The 24,442-nt window shown below is 34.6% G+C and overlaps 1 protein-coding gene across 6 annotated transcripts in view; it reads left to right on the top strand.

Annotated features, from left to right (window-relative positions):
- The window catches only part of HIT1 (Membrane trafficking VPS53 family protein), a 262,895-nt gene that overhangs the window by 165,555 nt on the left and 72,898 nt on the right, over window positions 1–24,442 (top strand). For 4 of the 6 annotated variants that reach the window (XM_089821981.1, XM_089821982.1, XM_089821983.1 and 1 more), the window contains exons 11-18: window positions 7,331–7,394; window positions 8,943–9,143; window positions 9,237–9,299; window positions 9,405–9,509; window positions 9,635–9,694; window positions 15,361–15,438; window positions 19,262–19,366; window positions 19,481–19,546. In XM_089821981.1, the coding sequence (XP_089678107.1) occupies window positions 7,331–7,394; window positions 8,943–9,143; window positions 9,237–9,299; window positions 9,405–9,509; window positions 9,635–9,694; window positions 15,361–15,438; window positions 19,262–19,366; window positions 19,481–19,546 (742 nt within the window). The remainder of the gene's footprint in view (window positions 1–7,330; window positions 7,395–8,942; window positions 9,144–9,236; window positions 9,300–9,404; window positions 9,510–9,634; window positions 9,695–15,360; window positions 15,439–19,261; window positions 19,367–19,480; window positions 19,547–24,442) is intronic. The other 2 variants (XM_089821985.1, XM_089821986.1) reach the window with 1 other exon arrangement.

Here is a 24,442-nt window from a genome sequence, read left to right as displayed (position 1 = left end):
TCTTCAATACATGTTTTCCTTATACAAAAAATGACAAAAAAAGCAAAATGCATGTCACACAGATCATAGAAACAAAACTCTATGGGCTCTAGAAACAAATGACACCAAAAAAAACACATAGAATAGAAGGCGAGCGTAGAGGTAAAAATCTCATAGCTATTGTTGCTTAATGAGTAGAGAAAAACGTGATTCAAAAGAGCATGGGGAGAAAGAACAAGGTTGCATTCACTAATGATGGCAAAATGTGGGAGAAACTGCCATCGAACGAGCTAGAGAAAAAACCTTAAGAATTTGCAAATATGCCTTAGAAAACTTTTCACCAATTTATTTTTGTTAAGATACTTTTTTTAGAAGTACAATTTCTTTCCAAAAAAATTATTCCCACCGCAAGAGCATGTTCACATGGTAATTGCTTGTCACTGCACACACACACACACATATATGTAGTACATTGACGATAATTCCTAAAGAAACAATCCTTCACTAAAGTAAGTCTAGAAACTATCTAAACAAGCTAAAATTAAATTATTGACCATTAAATAATTAAATGGACAAATATTATTGTAATATTTTTTTCATTAAAACCTTTTGTTTTGACTTCGAGTCCTTAATACCCCTAGAAAGAATGGCAAAACATGCATTAAATGTTAGTATATCATGTTTGATATGCATTAATGAGTGTTTGTATCTACTAGCCCCTTATCCCTTCTAGTCATGCTTAAAATTTATTGCCCCTTGCACAAAAAGGTACTTGAGAGGAATGGAGGAAGATGCTTGAAACGTGTAAATCCCTAGCATTAATGCCTTCAAGCTCTATAAGCACAAACCCTAATTGCCACTTTAGGGGTTGTAATGTCCCCACTAATAGGGTTAGTTAGGGACAATTAATACCTACAAAATAAATGTTAGAATCACAATAATAATAAAACTAACTATATTATTAGATACCCTCTAAATTAACCCCAACCTTAAGGACATCTCTAGATCGAGCTTCTTAGCTCATAGCTACCTTGCCGTCATCCTAGGAGCGCACCCCTTAAGATTCTTCTTGGATAGGCATCCTCTATCCAAGGTCAACGACATATTAATATGTTTGACAACATTAGAATATTCTGGTACGTTGATTATCGGCCATGGCAGACAATGGAGATCTTAAATATCTTACATGCTCCATGCTTTGAGTTTCATTAGTATCCATGGTATTAACCTCATAGGTTAACACAATATTATCCACAAGTATGATTCATTAATATAAATAAATTTATAAATATAATTAAACAAATATAATCCATAGACATACCTTTCTTACCTTCTTCTTTTCTTGGTCCATGTGGCTCTATCCTTAGTCGGCCCTTCAATGAATTATTCCTTCGAGATTATCTCAATTGTATATTTACTTTCCAAAATTCATTTAATGTCTATTTGTTTAAACATCTCTTGACTTTTCATTAGATTTAGTTAATTTATATTATTCTATGTTATATTATTTATTTACTTACTCGTTTGTGTTTATTATTATTTATTATTAAATTCTATTTAGAGAATTAACATACTTTCTACAGTATTGTCTCTTGTATCCAATTTTATTTCTTTATTTACTTATTGAAATTTTATTATTTTTTAATTATTTAAAATATCATACCAAGTATTATTTCCTTCTTTTATATTTTAGTATAATTTTAAATATAAATTTATTATCATATTTTATTTAATAATATTTTATTATCTAATTATTATTAAAATTCTATGTTAAAATGGGGATATGACAGTCCGCCCTTCCTCAAATTGCTTGTCCTCAAGCAATTAGATAATTTTTTCTGTTGAGTTGAAGTATATATTTCTTTTAGTCCAAATTATTAGGTTGCTATCATGGATATGTTTGTATCCTTTCTAATAGTCATTAACTTTCTACATTAGTCTTTCATATAAATTGCTTTTCTAGATCATGCTCTAATACCACTGTAATGTCCCCACTAATAGGGTTAGTTAGGGACAAGTAATAGCTGGAAAATAAATGTTGGAATCACAATAATAATAAAACTAACTATATTATTGTACCCTCTAAGCTAACCCCAATCTTAAGGACATCTCTAGATCAGGCTTCTTAGCTCATAGCTACCTCGCCGTCATCTCGAGAGCGCACCCCTTAAGATTCTTCTTGGATGGGCATCCTCTATCGAAGGCCAACAACATATGCATATGTTTAAAAACATTAGAATATTTTGGTATGTCAATTATCGGCCATGGCAGACAGTGGAGATCTTAAATATCTTACATGCTCCATGCTTTGATATTGACTCTCAGACATGACGGACAATGGAGATCTTAAATATCTCACATGCTCCATGCTTCGAGTTTCATTAGTATCCATGGTAACACAATATTATCCACAAGTATGATTCATTAATATAAATAAATTCATAAATATAATTTAAACAAATATAATCGATAAACATACCTTTCTTAGCTTCTTCTTTTCTTGGTCCATGTGGCTGCATCCTTAGTCGGCCCTTCAATGAATTATTCCTTCGAGATTATCTCAATTGTATATTTACTTTCCGAAATTCTTCATTTTCTAATTATAAGGAAAGGACAAAATATTCTTTCTCGTTTCTTCTTTTCCAAGAGTCACAACCTTTCATAATACAAATCCTTTGAAAAGTCACGACACTTAATAATTATAATCCTTTCGAAAAGTCATGATACTTCATAACTAAAATCCTTTGGAAAAGTCCTAATACTTTATAATCAAAATATTTTTGAAGAGTCACAACTATTCATAATTATGACCCTTTTAAAGGATCGCATCCTTTCAATATCATTGATACCTTTTTAGAAAGTCACTTCCTTATTTTCTTCATATTACTTTCCTCTTCCATTTTTCCTTTTCGAACTCCTCTCTTCTTCTCTTCCTTTTTTCTCCTCTCTAAAATAAACTCTCCTCCCTTTAATATCTTAATTTTAAGGAGTCATGTCTATTTGTTAAACATCTCTTGACTTTTCATTAGATTTAATTAATTTATATTATTCTATGTTATATTATTTATTTACTTACTCATTTGTGTTTATTATTATTTATTATTAAATTCTATTTAGAAAATTAACATACTTTCTACAATATTGTCTCTTGTATCTAATTTTATTTCTTTATTTACTTATTGAAATTTTATTATTTTGTAATTATTTAAAATATCATACTAAATATTATTTCATTTATATTATACATTAAATAATTATTATTTCTTTGTTTTATATTTTAGTATTAGTTTTAATTTACTTTATTGTGATTATTTATTTAATAACATTTTATTATCTAATTATTATTAAAATTCTACATTAAAATGGGGATATGACAGGGGTGGTACTTATCTCCTACAATGGAAAATACAATGTGGAGTGACCTCCTACAAGTAAATCTTGTTGCTGTTGATACGCTACTGTAGCTGAAGACTCATGTTGAGAATAAGCATGTTGGTGCATTCACATATTAGATGGTAGGTGGGACTGGTTGGAATTATAGTTTTGAGGCTACCTTGTGACTCAAATGTAGTGTTCCTTGGCAAGTTCAATTGTTTTGTAAATGAACATATGTTTAATATAGTTGAATTGAATTTTATTAATTTAATCCATGCTATAAATATAACAACTCTATGTGAATTAACAAAACTATATGTGAATTGAGAAGTCCATGCCATCCTCTTTATTAATCCAGTCTATGAGAATACATTGATGCGACAGGTTGCTTAGAATCCAAATTCACCGGTTTCTCTCAAGGTTTTACAAATCCAAGTCTGTAAATCTTTCTTGGAACTTGTTTGCAAGGCGCTCGGGGTTGCTGATTCCTGCCCTATCTTGGGAACAATTGACAGGGTGGATTCATACAGGCCTCTCCTTGAACACATCTTTGCTCTTCATTTTTCAGACTCCGAAATAATTAGTTTGAGCATGTATGTTTGAATAATGGTAATGCTTCTCATATTGTAACCATTATTTATAATATTTGGTTCCTATGAGTAGCCCCTAATATTCACCTCCTATTAGTGGTGACACACATACACACCACACGCACACGCACGCACGCACGCACACGCACACACCACACACATGCACACGCGCGCACACACACACACACACACACACACACACACACTTTGAAATAATTAGTTTGAGCATGTATGTTTGAATAATGGTAATGCTTCTCATATTGTAACCATTATTTATAATATTTGGTTCCTCTGAGTAGCCCCTAATTTTCACCTCCTATTAGTGGTGACACACCCACACACACGCACACGCACACGCACACGCACACACACGCGCGCACACACACACACACCATACGCACGCCCATGCACATGCACATGCACATGCACACACACACACACATATTGCTCGTATATTATTCTTTCATTGCACCGTATAATGATCATCTCTATTCTAATTTCCTTTTAGTGTGTATATCCAATGTAAAACTTATACTAAAACACTTCTGTTTTATGATCATCTGTTTTCTACACTAGCATGTTATGTAAAGATTCCATTCTTTCAAACGATATGCTGGTTACTCTTTTAGTATGTATATTTATTTTACCTACTCTTCAGTCATTAATTTCTTTGCTATTTGAGTTAGGACTTCATAAATATCTTATTTCGATTCTATCTTGCAACTCTTTTGACTTTGCTCTTATCTATGACTCCATATATCCTTTCATTGATCTCCTCCAATATACTTTGCTTTCTCTTGTATTTACATTGTGGGTGAGTGGATGGGAACCATATGCTTAATCAATCCCATCCCTTCAATCAAAGGTGTCCGGTCAACATATTTGCTGAGGTGGAGGGAGATGGCGTTTGCGATGAGTGACTAATATTTTTGTTGGCAACTATCTTAGTTGCCTGCACATGGTTAGAAGTCTCATTCCAGTAATATGAGGTTATTGACACCCTATAATTATCAATATTAATATTGCTGCTCTTCTTTAATATTTCCTGTGAATATCTCTTTTGAAGTACTGCTAAGTATTTTCTAGCCTGAGACACATTCCTTGTTCGATAGTATTTCCATGTATTGCATAAATGTTGATATGTAATCTTTTACCATGTTAGTCAATGTGTACAATGGTTTCAATTTTTAAAGCATACATCGGATTTGTAGATTCTGAGTTAATGTAATTTGTTTTTATTTATTTATTTTTATTCTATATCTCAAGGAAGGGGATCAAATATCAATATATCTTGATTGATATGCATTAGTGAGTGTCTGTATCTACTAGCATCATTTCCCTTCGAGTCATGCTTAAAATTTCTTGCCCTCTTGCACAAAAAGGTTTTAGGGAGGAATGGAGGAAGATGCTTGAAAATTGTAACATTCATAGCATTAATGCCTTAAAGAACTACCACTTTAGGGGTGGTACTTATCTCTTGCGAAGGAAAATACAATGTGGAGTGATCTACAAGTAAATATTGTTTTTGTTGATAGGGTGTAGTTGAAGACATATGTTGAGAATAAGCATGATGGTGCATTCACATATTAGACGGTAGGTTAGAGTGGTTGGACTAATGGTTTTGAGGATACCTTGCCACTCAAACCACTAGTTAGGGATTAGTGTTTGAAAGGGAGGTGTGCTAGCGAGAGGAAGCCTGATTCCTTAACGAAGGCTTGTGTAGGATTGGAGCTTGGTGGGGAGGTATATTTGATTGGACAAATCTACTAGTTCGTTAGGAATAGGGCAATGCAAGTGAGCGATTATCGTGAGGCATGTCTGAATGGGGAAGTTTGAAAATTGAGTAAAGTATAGAAGAAAGTGGACTTGGGAGGAAAGTCATATCAGCAAGTGAAACTTAGCTATATCAATGGCTTACACCAACTTACAAAATTCACCATACCTTTGTAATTAGAAGTTTTTGGAATTTTGAAGTAGATGCATGGGGAATGAAGGGAACGAAACTATATGCAAATTTGGACTAGGAGGATTCTTGATGATAAGAATGGACATTTTGGACAAAACATAGATTATGGAGAAAGTGGACATGACAAAATAGCCAATGTTTTTATGATGTATCTAAAAACTGTATAGAGATGCTAGGAAGCATCATCTAAAAGCCTTCTGACATATAGAGACGCTCCGTATGTTCTTTCGAGGAATTGACACTTTTTTGATATGACAAAAGTATCGGGTAATAGGGGATGATACTTTTGGTAACTTGCTAAACAAATATAAAATATCATTTTCTTCTTAGGTTTGTTTCCATACCTCAATTTCTACCATCATTTGCACTGTTTTCTAATAGGAAAAGTTTCTTCAATCAAGTACAATGCTTTGATTCTTCATTTCTAAAGCCACTCCATTCTACCATGGTACCAACTTTACTCTTTAGCAGCAACCATTTTGAAGTAAAGTAATCTATCTACGACATATGCCAATTTGCCAAGAAGTGATGTTCCAGTATCTATAGTACCTATCAGAGTTCAGTATATGGGACAAGGCTCTAACTTCTCATAGCAGCATGCTTGTTTCAGCTAAGATTATGGTAGAGGAGATTTCTAGTTTTATTTATGGTTCTAATAATTTAAAAATTTAGCACTAGGATTTTTCCAACACCCTTTTGAAAGTTGTTAGCGTGCTTAGTGTTAAAGGTTTAATGAGCTTGGAAATCACATCCGAAGCAAATTTAATGTTCTTGAGACCTTTTTTAGAGGCACACCAAACAGCTTCACATGACCATGTGTTTCTAATATCTATTGATTTAGTAGTTGATTCTATGGGATCTTAGCATGCAAAGTCAGATTTTCTATCAAATAATGTTTGTTTTTGTTGGTTGTATCTCACAGGGTTCCAAATATGTTTTGGGATACATAATAGCATTGTGACACATTTCTTGTCTGTGTAGTTTCAACCGATCCAATTTGTTTTGAAATCGACCAAGTATTGTTTACATATTGCTAACTATCTAAAATGTAGTTTGATCAGGCATACATCTTTGCAGAGCCTGACTGGCTTAACTATAATGTGCTTTTCCCCTTTAGTAGTTGGAGATGCATGCCTTTTCTTTTCCCTTTCACAGACAAGTAACTGTCATGTAACCCTAACAGAAGCTACAGGAGCAAGTGCAGCCAATCAGAATTAAGTCAGGAAACTAGATATACTACTAGATATTTTTTCCCGTTATCTGATAGGGTAGAAATGCACCTTAAGTATAGTTTTTCATTTTGTATGATGTAGAATTAAACGTAAAGCATGATATTTGTTTTTCCATCATGCTTCTTGTGAAAATTGCTTGAATTGGTAAGTAGTTTCCAATGTAACTTCTTGTATTTGTGTTGATTTAGGTCACAACTGAGTGACATTCTTGATGGCATGAAAGAGAAGCCAGATGTTGGAACTTTGTTGCAGGTAATGTTCTGTAGATTTTTCCTGTACATAAGATTCTAGTGCCATATAATAACATATAAGTTGTTCATCTCAACAAAGAAGAGTTCCAAATAAATATAACAGCATACATTTTTAAATATAGTTATGTTCAATCTATGACCAATAGTTGGTCATAGTTTTTTTCCCCTATTAATGTACAACCTTTAAATTTTATTAAGGTGTAGGGTGGGGATGTTTTTGTGGGTGCTAGGATTGAGAGACTTCTAAGCTCATTTGCCCATGAATGTGATTGACTGCAAAATCTGTATAATTAAACTTGTTTTATTTCTGATCGTACAAAGTTTTTTTTCCTCCAAGTTCACATATCAACAGTTGCATCAGAGGGTTTAGCTTTGGTTTAGCTTTGACAGAGGTCATATCCATTTTATTTTATTTTATTTTTCTATTTATGGTATTATTTGTAAATTCATTCTAATGAGTTTGAATTGTTGAATGGAGTATAGTAATTGTACTGTCTTAAGGTGGGTTTTTGTTTATCTAAATTCATATGGAAGTTTTCTTGAAGATTTTTTAACCAAAAATCCATGTAAGCTACAATCATATGCCAAATGCCAAACTTGTCTTCTTTCATATGGCTTCTGTGTATGGGCCATATACCAATGAAAGGGGGTACATATTTGATGGAGGCTTTTGAACCTTCCTTTAATGGATACTTATATGGATGCAATTTCCTAAAGACATTTTTTGTGACCTATTTTTTTTTTGGAAAAGCGATTTGTTTGACAGGATGGGTTTGATCAACAGTTTTTCTGAAGATTCTCCTTTTTCCTTGTTTGTTGAAATGCAATTGTATCTAGTATGTTAGATGGACAGCAAGCAACATCTTTTAACATAGGACAAAATTGTTTATTGTGAGCTATCCATACTGAATGGTCTTTTAAATTTGTATATAAACTGATAAAAATGGGTTGTTTCAGGCCACATTTAGTTCATGTTATTCCATTTTGTTTTGATGTCTTTATATTCATCAAATATAAGGATCTTAATTTTTAGCCAATTTCTAGTTTATTTAATATTTTTAAAAGCTGAGGTGTCCTAGTTTTTGCCAAGGTTAATATTATTGCTTTTTGTTCAAGCTGAGTTGATAGTTGAGCATAAGTCTGGATAGTCTGGAACAAAGTTAAATGATTAGAGTAAAATCCCCCCAAATCTGTTAGTTCAATGTGTGATTCTTTGTATGAAAATGTACGGTCACCTTTTATTATGGTTTTGGGATTTAGAAATAGTAAGGGTATTGTCTTGCCATTTTTTGTCCGGAGGATTTTTTTACCTATTTCCAGATTTAAAATTAATATTTGAAGCACCAGATTTAAATTGTTTGTGGATTGTACATTTTCTGAAGTTATTTTAAGGATCAAAGATTTTAAATTGATACCAAAATCTTTCAATGGGGCTGGGATTTATTCTTAAGCTTATGGCTTCCTTTACAACTTAGATCATTTATTTATTTAAAATCTCCCTTTACCCTTATTTGAATAACATTTGGACCTGAACATAATGCTATTATAGGCATTGCAAAGAACGCTAGAATTTGAAGAAGAGTTAGCAGAAAGGTTTGGAGGGGCTCCTGCTCTTGGTAAGGATGGTGAAAGTGACACAGAAGATTTGGAAGATGGTTTGGAAAGTGACAAGAAAAATGCAGCAGAAATTAGGAAGAAGTATGAGAAGCAGCGTGCAGCTCAAGCTGGGACTGAAACAGAACGTAATCGAGTATGATGAATGGCTAATTTTAGATTGTTGTTTTGTGTTTGAATGTATCTCTCAGGAGAGAGTTACTAATTTGGTTTGAGTTGGATGACATAGGGGATTGAAACAGCCAATGAATTACCTGCTGCTGGATTTGGGGCAAGTAGCAAAATAATTGAAGTCAGTTTTCTGTATTATTTTTTTGGTTCTCCTTAATGTCACTCAATGCTGAATGTTCAAGTCGGAGTATGTAGTAACAGCTTTGCATATATCCTTAATATGCAGTTCAATTTTCGTGGAATCATATCATCTTGCTTTGAACCGCACTTAATCATTTATGTTGAATTGGAGGAGAAAACTCTGATGGAGAATCTCGAAAAACTTGTCCAGGTTGGTTGCTTTTGAAGAAAATACTTCTCAAACATAGTGCAAAGATTTATATTCATCTTTAGATGAGTTTGCATTTTTCCTTTTATATAAGCACTTCAATCTAAACATCTTGATTCTTCTAATAGGAGGAGACATGGGAGGCAGAGGAGGGCAGTCAAACTAATATTCTGTCAAGCAGCACACAGGTGATTATGATCTCTCACATGACAAAATAGAGCTATATTATTCAAGAATATTGTTAATGACTTCCTCATTTCATGCTTGATTATTGGTAGTTGCATGGGATTTCTGGCTTAAGTTTAAGAGAATTAACAATTGCTCAAATTATTTAATTAAGTGAACTTACTGATTCTTTTAATTCTAAAACTTGATGGTTTTTCTTTTTGGAAGAGAAATATCATTAAAGTAATTCCTGGGCTTCCCAACTTTATACCTTTGCCATATGTTTCACGAGGAGATTTGATGTGTCACTGCCCAAAACATTGAGGGTAGTACTGATGTTAAAAAAGGTGGATGAGATTCTGGCAAAAGTGAAAAAGCCTTGCAGACTAAGAAAGAAAGAAGAAAGAACTTAGCCCACGATTTTGTTAAAGTGATCCTGGCTCATTCTTTCTATGGCTCTCATTATAAAGGAATTACTAGTCACTAATGGAATCATCGTTATCAAGATTTAAACTTGTTATTTTGGGCTGACTTCAAAATATATTATGACTTTTATGATGGCAATTAGTTTTAAGAAACATCTCGCCAAAAATAGTGACTACATTCTCTCATGGCAGCGATAATGTTTAAGAAATGTATAACAGTAGAAAACTGACTTTTATAACTACTAAAGCAAACAATTATGAAAGATAGTGCTTATGGATGGACAAATTTAGCAACAAACAAAAACAAATTAAAGTAGCAGAAAGCAACGTTGGTATGAGTAAGACTTAAGTAGAAAGGCAAGGAAAAAGACAACTATGAAAAAGACACCACTTTAATTTGTCTTATTCAAAGTGTTTTCTGTCTCATACATAAGGTATATGTAAAAGGTATAAAATTACATGTAATAAGCAGTGATTAAGAAAATAGAGCAGACAAAAGGGCACACAAAGATGAAGAGGTGCCACATAACTTGTCAAAGGAAAACCAAAAGTCAAACTCAATATGATAAAGAGTTGCAATTACACAAATCATGTAAGATAATTTTTTTGCTTTATTCTGACAAGTCAGAAAACACAAAGGATATGAATGCAACAAAGGCTTAATGTGAGTGCCTAACAAAGTATATCCAAATGAGTCATGAAAAAATAAATAAATACAAGGCATCAATTATTTAAAGGATGCGATTGAAGTATATTGTGTTTGTTTAAAAAGAGGAAGTATTAAAAGAGGATGTGACTATAAGAAAGATGCAAGTTAATTACTAATAGAAGTTTGAATAATAATTAATATCCATAACCAAGGGGTTCAATCGGTTAAGATAAAAAGTAAATTGCTTTGTTTTGGTTGAAAAGTTGTGACTGCCTGGTAAAGGGAAATGTCTTTTGAAGATAAGAAGATATAAGAGGAAGATTGGTCAGATATGAGAAACACGAGGAATGTACAATTCTGAATTTTACTTCAGATATAAGGAGAGTTTACACCAGGTTGAGGAGATCAAGAGGAATATGAAGAAGTGTGGTGTGGAGAATGGAGTACACACACACACACAACTGTTTATATTTTCTTGGAAAACGATTAATCTCTATACTAGATTCTTGAAAGGTTGTGAATGAAGACATTTTTTCAGGTTTGAAAGAAGAGATGCGCAAGTATGTGTGGCTGTATATAAATGCTTTTTGAATATGAATATCATACATATATGCACCCAGTCATAAGAAGGCTGTAAGTGACAATAAAATATCTGACTTGTTGAAAGAAATTATTGCAGATTTAGAGTCGAGTAGTGATCAGATTGATCGAAGAAAATTACTGTGGGCTATGTGCTTTGAAGACAACCATTATATAGACGTACCTGGTTCACAATAAGAATAATATAACAGATTTGTGATCATTCTATCACAAAATTATAATGAATTTGATAAAGAGACTGATTATTTTATGGAATAATTGTTACCATAATAATAGCCGATTGAGAAGGAGATATGATCAGATTCGGAGAGAAATAGAATCCATCATTAGTTGTGATAGAAACATTGTCAAGGTAGAATTTTAGATTGAATTGAAGTTGGTGCTTTGCTTAGGGTTTGGTGCCTCTTGTAGGTTGGTGCCTACAAATTGTGGAAGTTGTTTCTTCCAGTCCGTGCTCATGAACTTAGGAGTTGGTGCCTTTAGTAGGTTAGTGCCTACTAATGAGTTCTAAAAGAAGAATTATACCAAAAAACATTGATTTGTGGTGGTTTTCACCCATTTGGGTTTCCATGTAAAACATTATTACCGTGTTCTCGTGCATTATTGTTAAATTTAGTAATTGATGGTATTGTGATGGATAGAGTTAACACTGGTAAAAGTCATTGTTATATTGATTCATTTGTTGAAATTGGTTAATTTCATTGTTATACCAATTTGTGGAAAATCAAAGTACGTGGAGTATCTAATACTTTGGTTGGATGTGTTATGATTCTTGGTGTATGACGAGTGCAGGTGTCTCTATACTCTGATAGCTTCAGAATTTGTTATTGGAGTATGGAATCTACATATGTCTATATACTCTGACAACTTCAGAATTTGATTATTGGGGCTCATTAATTTATTTATCCTTTTGAGTGGTTTCAGATTCTTCCGTTTACAGTGAGAGGGGTAGCTTACTCCTGACAATGGCTGTGTAGTGTCAGCATTAAAGAACTGTTTTCTTTTTGAATTCTGAATGGATTAATATAAACTTCAGCGATCCCTCCCTTTGTGAGTTTTTATGGTTCTAGCATGTATGTAGAGTATTAAGCTTTTCAAACATTCTTTTTTTCTGTTAGTTGATCTCCTCTTTTTGGTATGTAATTTTATCAATGTGCTACAAACAAGTGTTCAAGAATGGTTCAGGCTTCAGTGCATTTTGGTTTTTGTGTGAACACTGAAAAATGAACTTGGTGCTTCGTGGAGGGTTGGTGCCCATTTATTTAGTGAAAACTATTGATTTGTCAAGGTTTTCTTACCCAAAAGGGTTTTCCATATGAAATTTGGTGTTCTCCTTGTTGATATTACCACTCACTATTCTATCTCTCTTTTATGTGGTTTCATGTGTTAAAAATTCTAAAACACTAAACCCCTCTCCCCTTCTCAGTATTTTCCTCAAGTGCTACCTGCAATCTTCTGTCTTTTCACTTTGCTTGATGATCCGTACTGATCTTCTGATCTCACTGGCCTGATCATCTTGTCACCTCTTATCGGCTTTATTGGGACATAAGGGCCTGAATTTATCAAATCTGATCCAATTTCTTTTGAGTTAATGACACTGAATGCTTACTGATCTATCTGATTCTATAGGAACTTGAATTAATAAACTATCACAATGCATGCTAGATACATTCTTAAAATATATTTTTATTCACACATGAAATGATTGCAAAAGAAGATCAAATAACACTTATCGTGGTTTGCAAACTTTGCATTTCCAAGTTGCCAAGTCCTCTATTTTTTTGGCGGGCAAGTTTTTGCAATTTTAACTCTCGCATTTTTATAGGCATAAAAGAGCATGGGTAAAAATGCTGGCACAAGAAATATGCTGGTTAAAATGCACTTTTTGCTTGTTTTGGAAAATAAAACTCCACATTTTATTTATCAAGATATCTTTTTATTATTATAATACATTATGTAATTGAATTCAACAAATAACAAATATCTTTCTTTAAGTGACTTTAGTCCTTAGTATTTTCTACGTTGCTGAGTTTTTGTCTAGTATTTTTCGAGTTGGAAATTTTGGCCTGGCCAAGTACTCTTTGAGTCTGAGTCTTCGAACTATGACACTTTTAGTTTGAACTAACCAAAACCTACAAACATAGCCAAATAACCAATACTATCGAAACATAACAATAAGCATTGTGCATGAAATATCGAGGGAAAGATAGTGGCATAAAACTATAATGGCAAAATTAGATATCAACACAACAAAAGGAAACATATGGGAAAATTTCGGATAGTATTATTTGGAGAAGCATCAGGTATAGGCAATATGATGTATTTTTAATAAAATGGAAAGGCCTTCCTAAAGAGAGGTCATCTTGTATTTCAAAGTCTAAAATCACCTTGGTTTACCAATAGCCCTCAGAAAGTGAGGGACTCACTTTTCAATTAGCTATAAGTGTTTGATGCAACAGCATTAGTAGGTGTAAGAGCAATCTCTTTTTCACTTGCAGGCTTTTTTTCGTATTTGACATTCACTAATGGTTACACTACATTATATTGCAACTCTATATTTTGCCTTTCAATTAATATTTGTTCATCTTGGATCCTCTAATGATTTATTCAAATCTTATTATATTTTGCTCGCCACAGTGGCATTGTTTAATTTCTTAAATTCACTAGGCACAACAAACGAGCAGATTTATTTCTGGAGTTTGCACAAAGTTCTTGAAGCTTGTGATGACAAAGGAATGCACTACAATGTAAATTTGGTCGTAGTAGACCTAATAGCGTGGATCACACCAAAATCCATTGATCCATCATCATTGCATTCATCCCAAAAGGTGCAGTTACACATTTTGTAAGTCACAGAACATTGTGTCACCTTGTGGTCAACTGAGATATATATATATACAATCATAATGATCTTTAAGCAAGATAGTAAATAGAACTAAATTGGGCATGCCAAAATATCGTAATATTTTATATATTATGTGATTTATCCATTGTAAATAAGCAACCAAATCCTAGCATGTTGGAAGCCTATTACATCAAATTGTAATGCTGTTGTCACTGTGATGAAATAGAGATATTTTTCTTGCTGTTCATTGAGTTGTTTGGTTGCTTGGGTGGATAATCCTTAAGTGGACTCTCAGCATTACTGCATCATTAGGTCAGGGGTATTGCATAATAGACTTATATAAAATTTGTTTGTTTAATCCCCTTAAAATAGTTTTGGAATTTTTTTAGTTATGTGGAGTAAAATAATTGCACATGTCGATAGCATTCTAAGAATGTATAATCTTGCATCATAAAAGGATTATTATGATATATTATATGAGATTTAGTACTGGAGTTGCAAGTTTTCTTCCTATTGTTTTGGCAGCTTTGCATCTATTTCTTTTAGGCTTTGACTCTTGCATGCATTGTGCATTGCCCTTGGATATGATGTCAATAGATAATATACCATGCGATGTTTGTGTATATTGTAAATGATCATTTTATAGTGTTTTGAATTGCACTTTTCATGTGATGAATGAAATGCCAGTTTTTCTATTTGTGTTATCTGTGTTACAATATGTGTAGTGCGACTGTGCATGCTTTTCATCTATTGTGAATTGTCATTCTATGAAATTGCCATGCAATAGAGTGGGTCATCTCCCAATTGTATTGATTAAAGTTTATGTAATCACTACAGTTGACTCATGATACTTGTAAAATCTGAGTAGGCTTCGAAATTATACATTGTAAGGATATAGAATAAGTGAAAGAATGTAGCTTTTAATTGAATGCTTTTCTTTATATGTTACGGGATAGATCATGGCTGTTTTATAGGCTGGGATATGCACTTTTGAAAGAGTAACATTAGGTTGAAACCCAAGTAGAATTCTACATATGCTATCAATAGCTTCTTACTGGTAAGTCTTTTGAAAGGCTTTTATATTACAAAATATACCTTCTTTGTTGAGACTCATTCTCCATTTTTGTTTATATTTATATTTTCTTTGACTTTTTTATATGAAAATTGCAGGTTTTTTTGATGATAAAGAGAAGTTTAAAACGGTGCAGTGCACTAACGAAGAACCAAACTTTGTTTAATTTATTCAAGGTGAACCATATTTAACAAAATGGTGCTATACATTAGCTTCTTTTTCCTTTAGCAGATTGCATGGCCATATTACATTTCTATTCTGATGGAATCTGGAACATACTATTTTTATCTGCACATTATTTGTTGTTATGTCACATGAAACTATTTTAATGTATTTATAAAGTCATATGGGAACAGATGTCTTGTTTTCAGTCACTAATGAGTGTTTGACAAGATGCCTGCGACCTTTCTAAATTAGATAAGAAAGAAAGCTTATCACTAACAGCCAAGAGTGTAGTTACAGACAATAGATTTCAAACCAAACTTCTTATTTTTCTTTTCTTATTTCAATTAGTTTGACAGAGTTCCATATTCTGTTCAAGGCAATAAGTTTAGTATTTGGTAGGAGACAACATGGCAAAGGTTGATGAGTTTGACTTTACAACTTCAAATTGTGTTTGCTTAAAATTCTGCAAGACTCTCTTGACAAGCCCATTTTTTACATTTCCATCAGTGATTGCAGTTCATGAAACACGTTACCCTGAGATGGTTTATCCACCATGGCTGTTATATTCACAATGGATAAATAACCGCTATGGGAAACATAGTGTGCTAAGGTAGTTTGACACCAGTACTTAGTACACCACCACATTTTCCATATGTGTATCATGGCTGTCTCAAATTCTTAGGATAAATAACTATGATCAATGATGTTGATGCAAGAGCATCCTAAGGTTTAAGAAGAATTTTGCATCTAATTTTTTTTCTCACTTTCATGTCTTTTTTGGGCAGGATTTCATTTATATTCTATTCAACTATGTCACTTTGGATCCTGGCATATTTTATTGCACTTTCAGATTCTACTAGATAGTTGGCAACGCATGTTCTGCATTGATCCATCAACATAATATTATATTTTGTATGAGTTAAAGAGATTACTATGAAACCTCAATCTTCCTCTGTGTCTTAGGGGGGCAGCTCCTTGTATGATGGCAGTTTCTAGGTTTTTGTGTCTATATTGCTTTTGAACTAATGAAAATATCCTCTAATAACTTAGAAAGTTGTGTTGAATATGAGTGTATGACTTTTATATGAATTTGGTATCAAGCTGTTTTCAAATTGGTAGTCTTAGAATATGGTTGTATCCTTATCCAGTACCGTATCCATATTAGGGTTCATGTAACTTTGTGTTACACATTAGCTGCTCAACAAAACCACTCCAACAAATCAACCCGTGGGCAAGAAGATAAAAATTGCTATTTATGGTGAATGCTTGCATGGCACAAATCTTTATGTGTTTTTGGGGTTTTGTTCTATTTCTTTTTTGATGAATTCTAGAGCACTGTATTTTTAACTGCCCATTATTTGTTGTAAATGAAACTATTTTAATGCTTTATCAAGTCATATGGGAATAAACATCTTGTTTTCAATCACTAATGAGTGTTTGACAACATGCCCGTGACCTTTCTAAATTAGACAAGAAAGAGAGCTCATCAGTAATAGCCAAGAGTGTAGTTATAGAAAAAGGACATTTCAAATCAAACTGCTGCATTTTTTTTTTCTGAATTTTAATTAATTTGACAAACTTCCATATCGTGTTCAAAGCAACAGGTTTACTAATTGGTAGGAGACTACATGGGCAAGATTGATGAGCTTTGCTGTACAACTCCAAATTGTGTTTTCTTAAAATTCTAGAAGACTTTTTGACATTGCCCATTTTGTACAACTCCATCATTGATTGCAGTTCATGAAACACATCACCCGAGATGGGTTATCCACCAAATCATCTGTTTAGTACACAATCACATTTGGTGTGCATTTCTACCATGGATGTTTTATTCACATCAGAAAAAAAAACCACTATAGGAAATGTAGCATGCTAAAATAGCTGTCCACCAATACTTTGTACACCACCGCATTTCTCATATGTGCCTATCATGGCTGCCTCAAACACTTAGGATAAATAACTACCATCCATAAAGTCGATGCAGGAGCATCTAAGAGTTCAAGAGCAATCATGCATCCCCCAATTTTTTTTTTTCACTTTGTTCGCTATTTTTTGGCAGGATTTCATTTGTATTCTAGTCAACTTAGTCACTGTGGATCCTGCCACAATCTCTGCCACAATCTCTGGTGTTCTGTTTTTATTTATTTATCTATTCTACATTTATAAAATTCTGGTTCGATATTTAACAATAGTCTTGATATTGGGGGTCCTCTATACTTCTTAGGATGAGTAGAAACTTGCTAGTGTTGCCCATGCATTAATTTTGAATGTGGGAGTCATCTTTTGTTTGTAAGTCCATCACAGATCAATAATCAGATAACATCAGCAGACTCTATAAAACCAACCAATCATTCATAGCATAGTTAAAAAAACTCAAAAAAACCAAAAAATCGGCAAGGCTGGGGAAAAAATTGGGCAAGAACTATGCTTATTTTCGGCAAAAACATGGCAAAAAACTTGGGAACTTAAAAAGTTGCTTAAATTTATTTAGAAATGCATTTTTTTTGCAAAATTCAATGAGAAGATGCATCCAATGAGTCAATAAATGAGAACACAAAAGAAACAAGCTTAGTCTAGATATAGTTAAACCCAAAGTGGGTACAAAAACGCATTCTCGTGAAGAATGTTGATGTTTGGAAGCAAAAAAGGTAAAAAATTTATTTAAAACTAAAAGTAAATACAGCATTACAATTACATCTTCCTTTCCCAGTACTAGTAAAACCTAAGGGGGAGGTAGAACTAGAGAGTCTAGTTGTAGAAGTCTTGACTAGGCATGGTTGTGCGTCCACGCTCAATATGTCTGACACAGTCTCTGGCTTGTCCTCCATCCTGGATGTAGCTCTACCTCTAGCTTCTCTTGGCACCAAAAAACACTTCCTAACATCACCAAGGTGCAATGTGTGCTAAATGTTCCATTCATTCTCATGAAAGATGGGTTTGTGTGAAGCACTACTCATGAAACATGGGTCAGTGAGGTTGACCATAAAATCTACACGGTTGAATCTTCATAGCAATATCACAATGACTACTCTTTCAATTCAATGTCATCCAGTGTGAAACCAATAAACCCCCCTCCTCCATAGCCCAAATCTCCAAATCAGTGATGCCATCCTCTTCAAAGACCACCTCAAATCCATTTGAAATCTGCCTCAAATCTGTTTCAAATCAATAGAAATCAGTATGCAAGTGTTTGGAAGACTACTTTCCCCCTCAGCAAAAAACAAGTGAAGAAATGAGAAATGAAATAAATTTGGGCCATTTTTCACCTTCAAGTGCTGTTATAAAGCTACTACTGAGTTTTTGGTGCCAGTAAAAGTTGTAAAAACTCACGAGGCCACAAAACATGGCCAGTATTTGGAACTTGGCGAGAACTCTGCTAGAAGGACATCTATGATCCACACAACACTAATCTTTTTTTGAACTATTAGTAATTGGATTCCACTAGAGACCTGGTTATTTAAGTGAAAATTGTCTCTTCTCATGGATATATGCACAATTACCCAGCATGTATAAAGTTAGCATTTACAAAATCATTGCTGGATCGCAACTTTTTTGACTACAAAATCTAGCTTTCATGTTTCAACAGACACCTTTTTCTTTGCCGTCAGCTTATTTTTGGCAACACTGAAATTTTTGTTTGAACTTTGAAATGAAATAATTTTAATATTCCTTATCTGTATATTTTTCCTTAAAGCATTTTGTTGTGGGTCAATGATCTTTACTAACTTGTAGATTTGAATATAGCGGTCATTTAAATTTGTCAGCTCTGCCCTATTTTTTGAACATTGTTTCTGTTTCATCTATTTACTAGAGAGCATTTTGTGGATTTATCAGGTCTTTCAAAGAATACTTCGAGCATATGCGGGGAAGCTTTCTGCTAAGTTACCTAAGGGAATGACTGGGATTGTTGCCACTGCCACTGGTACTGATCAAATAAAGGTATTATTTGAGCAGTCAACTCTATAAGTTTTCTCATTGCTTTCTATCTATAATAATTAAAGCAGAAAGTTATGTATTCTCTTATAAATAATAATGGAGGTTGTTATTGGACAGACTTCAGACAAGGATGAGAGGGTGATATGCTACATAGTTAATACGGCTGAATACTGCCATGAAACAGTAAGCAGAAGTGTCACTTTTTTGATTGATCTTGTAGTTTGTGTGCTCTGTTTTGAAATTTTATCACTCAGTTTGGACACAGATTTGTAATGGTTTCTTTTTTTTTTTTAATTCCTCCATTGTTCTTAATGGCTATTTGAAAAGCATAAATAGACTCGGCTGTAATTGTTTTACCCTTCAAAGTTAGCTTTATAGGTTTGTTTCTTACAGCTCTTTCTGTATGTGTAAACCAATGGGATTTTGTTTATTAATCATTATCTTAAAATCCAAATAAGATAAGATAAGATAAGATAAGATAATAATATTAATGTCCACGAGAAACCAATAAGGTTTATGGGATTGAGCATACAAACAGAAGAGCCAGCCAAGTAGAAGCACCAAACAGTGACTGAGAAGAAAGAAAAGCAAGAAAAAAGAAGAAGAAAGAAGACAAGGTAAGGAACTAAGGGTCCTTCCTTGTAACAAAGAAATCAGTAATAGGGGGTAAACCTGTGGACGGTCCATAGTCTCAGAATGCCGTGTAGAGCCACTGTAGGATTGTCGATGTCTGGAGAGATTGGTGCAATGTCTAATCGATCTGGAATGAGAAGTACTGGAAGGCCTTTTCAAACCCCGTGGAGGAGACAAGGGAGAGAAAAAGGCTGTAATGAGCTGATCTTAAGTACACCTCTGAGGTAAAAAAGATTGCAGGGTAATCTCACGAAGGTGGGTGGCCTCCTGAAGATAAAGTGCAAGACACTGCCAATCAATATAGTTGAAGAACATTGAAAGAGAAGAACAGTCTTTGAAAGGGCAATAAAATCTCCCTCTGATCTCATAGTAAAGAGGACATCAAAAAATGAAGTGGATCTCAGTCTCAACCCATGCCAAAGTACATAGCTGACAAACTTGATCAGCCCGATCCCTATGGTAATCGATCTAGGCCTTGAGGTGGTGAGAATCGACTCTGAATGAGCCTAAAGAAAACCATAAGACATGATTCTAGCGTCGATAGAGATAAGCAGGGCGAACAATAATACCATCCTGAATCTCAAGAAAATGCTCAGCATAGAAGGCCATCCTCGGTTGCAGACCTCTCGGGGGACTCATCCAGGTATTGGTAATGTACTGTCTATAAATATCTTGTTTGACATGCTCATTCAATTCCTGATGTGAGGGGAGAAGATGAGCAGGAGCATCAAGTGAAAAATGGTAAGGAGGAAAATGATCAATATCAATACCAATCAAACCCAACAAAGAGGTGGCCTGGGCATACCAACAATGAGATCTAGTACAAGTGTCAGATCGCATAATCTCAACAGACGAACAATATGCTAGACAAGAGTATCTATGCTGGTCAATACTTGAATCAATAAAACCACAAAGTTGATGAAGAAACCAGATCAAGTCAAAAATAGCGGCAAGTTTGAGAGGATGAACTCCAAACTCAGATAAGACAATGCTGTGAGGGGTGAGTCTGTGACATCTTATGATACGTCGTAACATCAATGTTTGAACCTGCTCAATAGAAGCCCAATCAGAAGCAATAAGAGAAGGCCCCCAAACAATCGAACCATAGAGAACTGTCGAACAAACCAAGGAGTTGAAAAGGGACAACTTGGACGAAATATCTTGGAAATGATGCCTGAAGCATTGTCTTGCTAGCAATGCTAGGGTACCCATACCTTTACAGACTTTGGATTGAATAGCTGGTCTCAAGCTGAAGTGCGGCCTCGAGAACTTCACACCAAGATACATATAAGAGGGAGTAATCTTAAGCTCTTGGCCCTGAAAGAAGAAATGAAGATGAGAGGTCTTTAAACAATTGAAAACCATAACCCGAGTCTTAGACAAATTGACCACTAGTTGCTGCCGGTCACAAAAGTAAGCCCGACCATCAAGAAGTCTTCGTAAGCTATCAAGAGAAGAGGCCAAGAGAACCACATCATCAACAAAAAGGAGAATGGAGATCAAGACCTGATGCAAATAGCACCCATCTCCCAGTTGAGAAGATTTCACAAGGAAATCCTCCAACTCATCAATATATAAACCAAACAATGTAGGAGAAAGAGGGCAGCCCTCCAGGACTCAGGAAACCCAGTGCAAACCACTCTGTTAAAGAGCGTAGGAAGGTAAGATCCAAGAACCGAAGCACCAAGCTTGAAAAGTTTTGCCTGGAAACCCTCTTCATCTGCTACTCTACTACATCTCAGAGATTTGATGGCCTCAATAATATTGGAGTAGGTGAACAAATGACAGTAAGCAGGTGGAGTGGAGTGAAGAGGTGGCTGCCCAAGAATGTCTTAAAGCGTAATGATATGGGAGGTCAAAGAATGGTAGTTGAGAGTGGAGGACAGGCGAGAGCAACGAGGGAAAAGGGTACACCAAAAGATCTGGGGATTCTCAATAAGTACGGAGCAAATGGTTCTGCACTGAAAAGAGGCAAAAGAACGTTTCTTATGGCGCAGAAAATAGAGGTACGAAAGGTGTAGATGGGTGAAGGTAGGAGACTGAGTCTCAAAGGTGACGCGAATAGAGTGATGGAAAGCTTTGCAATCAATATCAAACCATTTATTCATAGGACAAGTATTCTGACACTTAGCTCTGAGAGAGGGAGGGAACGATGAGGAATAGAAAGGAGAGCAGAATCCCAGATGGCAGAGGCAAGTGAATCAAACATGTCAGAGGCAGTAAGCGACTCACTAAAACTGGTGGTTGTCAAAAGTCTCCTAAGGTGGTAAATGAAGAGCTCACTATCGCTCTCGAGGTAATTAAGGCGAGTAGGAAGGGAGACAATATCAGTCGAGCTATGAGAAAGCTAGGAGGAGTGCGACGAGTGGGGTGAAACGCAAATAGAAATGCTAAGAAGAGCACGATCAACCAAGGGGAGATGCGAAATGGTGAAATTGCAAATGGAAGAAATGAAAGAGGGAGAGGAGATGACATAGTCCACAACACTCGCACCAGCATAGTGCGGTCGCAGGTAAAGAGGTCCGATCCACGAAGGAAGGATAAATTGTTCAGAATCAACAACCCAGAAGATTCACAAAGCTGTAGGAGGCGACGACCATAACCTGAGAGCGGTCCAAGAACAACCTCCGAGGTGTGTTGAAGTCCCATACTAACTCAGAAGTGCAGTTCGAATCAAAAACACGATCATGCAAAGGAGTCTGAAGATCCCTGGTTTGAGCGTTGAAGTCTCCAAGAATAATAATCACCTAAAGTTGCAAATTGTGAAATGCTCTCCAGAAGGTCACGAAAAGGATCTCCATTCTTTGGGTCATGAATGGCATAAGGAGAGGAGGTCGATGGAAAATAACAAACAACAATAAAAATATCTCTCTGTCGGTGTTTGCGCCGACCAATCCAGACCCACATAAATCTAGCAAAGGTGTCAAAGTGAACGACTGAAGTGAAACTAAAAATATCATAACATACCAAACAAGCCACACCCCCAGACCCACGAACCCCACCAGAAGTCCAGACCTCATCTCTACAAACTAACAACCACTGATAACCAAGATATTTTGGAAGAGGGTGCATGGGGCTCTCATGAGTCTCAGTAATGGCCAAAATATCTGAGCACCCCATCGCATCTTGAAAAAGACCAGGTAATGACCATAAAGAGCCATTACCATTCCAACAGTTGACAAGAAGGGAAAGGGGCTTCCTCTTGTCAGATTGCTGTTGGAACCGTCAAGCCGGTTTGGAGGTTGTCCTCTCTACCCAACTAGTAGGAGGAGAATCATGAACCACAACTCTAAGAATCACTAATTTTTAAAACTTTCTATATTTTGAAACAGATATATTTCTTGGAGTGACTTTCTATGCAGCGTGTTTTGTTAGTTTGAACAGATTGGTCTTTAATTGCTGAAGTTTACAATTTGTATCCTTTTGTGATGATTTCAGGATGCAACAGTATAGTTTTTGAGTCAAACTCATTGACTTGCCATGAGTAGTTGCTCACAAGAACCCCTCTCTCATGAGTATTGTATGGAGTTGGTGTAGATTGGGCATGCTTCAATTTTTTTGTGCCTAAAAGGTTTACAAATTTTGCAGACTTGTGACCTCTGGAAAAATTTAAACATCTTATTACTAAAAATAAAAAATCCTTAATATTATTTTTATTAAGACAAAAGCACCTCAAATTACATTATCCCATTTTTTTCAAGATGAAAACCATGAATTTAAAAATAAACACAATAGCATTTTGTTTGAGACAAAATACTATGAATGTTAAGTAATAGTTTAATCATCTCATGGCATAGTTGTTCTACAACCCCCACTAATAGAGAGAGTAGTGCTTGGGACTATTATCAAATGTCATATTAAAGATGAGATGAGAGGGAACTATTTATACCTTACACTAATGAATGGAGTCAATCTAAATAGTTTGTAGATATGGGGAACATTTAATCAACATGAGCTTGCTCTTGTTCCCACTGCTTGGCACCTGTCATACACCATAGGTTCAGTATTTCACTATCTAATCTCAATCAGGTTGGACAAATAGATTGGAATTAACTTTCTTGCATTTTGCTTTCTTGGATGGCAATCCAAATAAATGACATTGGAATAAAAATGATTTAATGTGTATGCCCATACTAGGGTAATTGGCAAATTTGGATGGAAAGAGTTTTTTAGTAAGCCCTTTTAAACAAGAGATCTACAAATAGATAATGAAATCCAAGATGGAGTGTAGCCTTGGCTAGATACACTGTGAACATTAAAATAACAAAAAAGTATAGTTGAAGTAAAGGTTAATGCTTTCCTCTTTGAATGTAGTTAATGAGAAATGTTATGTTATTGAGTTACGAAAAAAGTACATTGATTCTTGGCACAAAACATATTACGATAATAGATAGTTTCTATTATCTTTGTTTAGTATCGAATGGTTATCTATTGTAATCATCTATA

Source organism: Cupressus sempervirens, chromosome 3 (genome assembly GCF_028749045.1).
Source record: "Cupressus sempervirens isolate cs-2001-9-10 chromosome 3, ASM2874904v1, whole genome shotgun sequence".
NCBI classification, from domain to species: domain Eukaryota; kingdom Viridiplantae; phylum Streptophyta; class Pinopsida; order Cupressales; family Cupressaceae; genus Cupressus; species Cupressus sempervirens.
The sequence above is the reverse complement of the archived record's forward strand: the minus strand, read 5'-3'. Positions and strand labels throughout refer to the sequence as shown.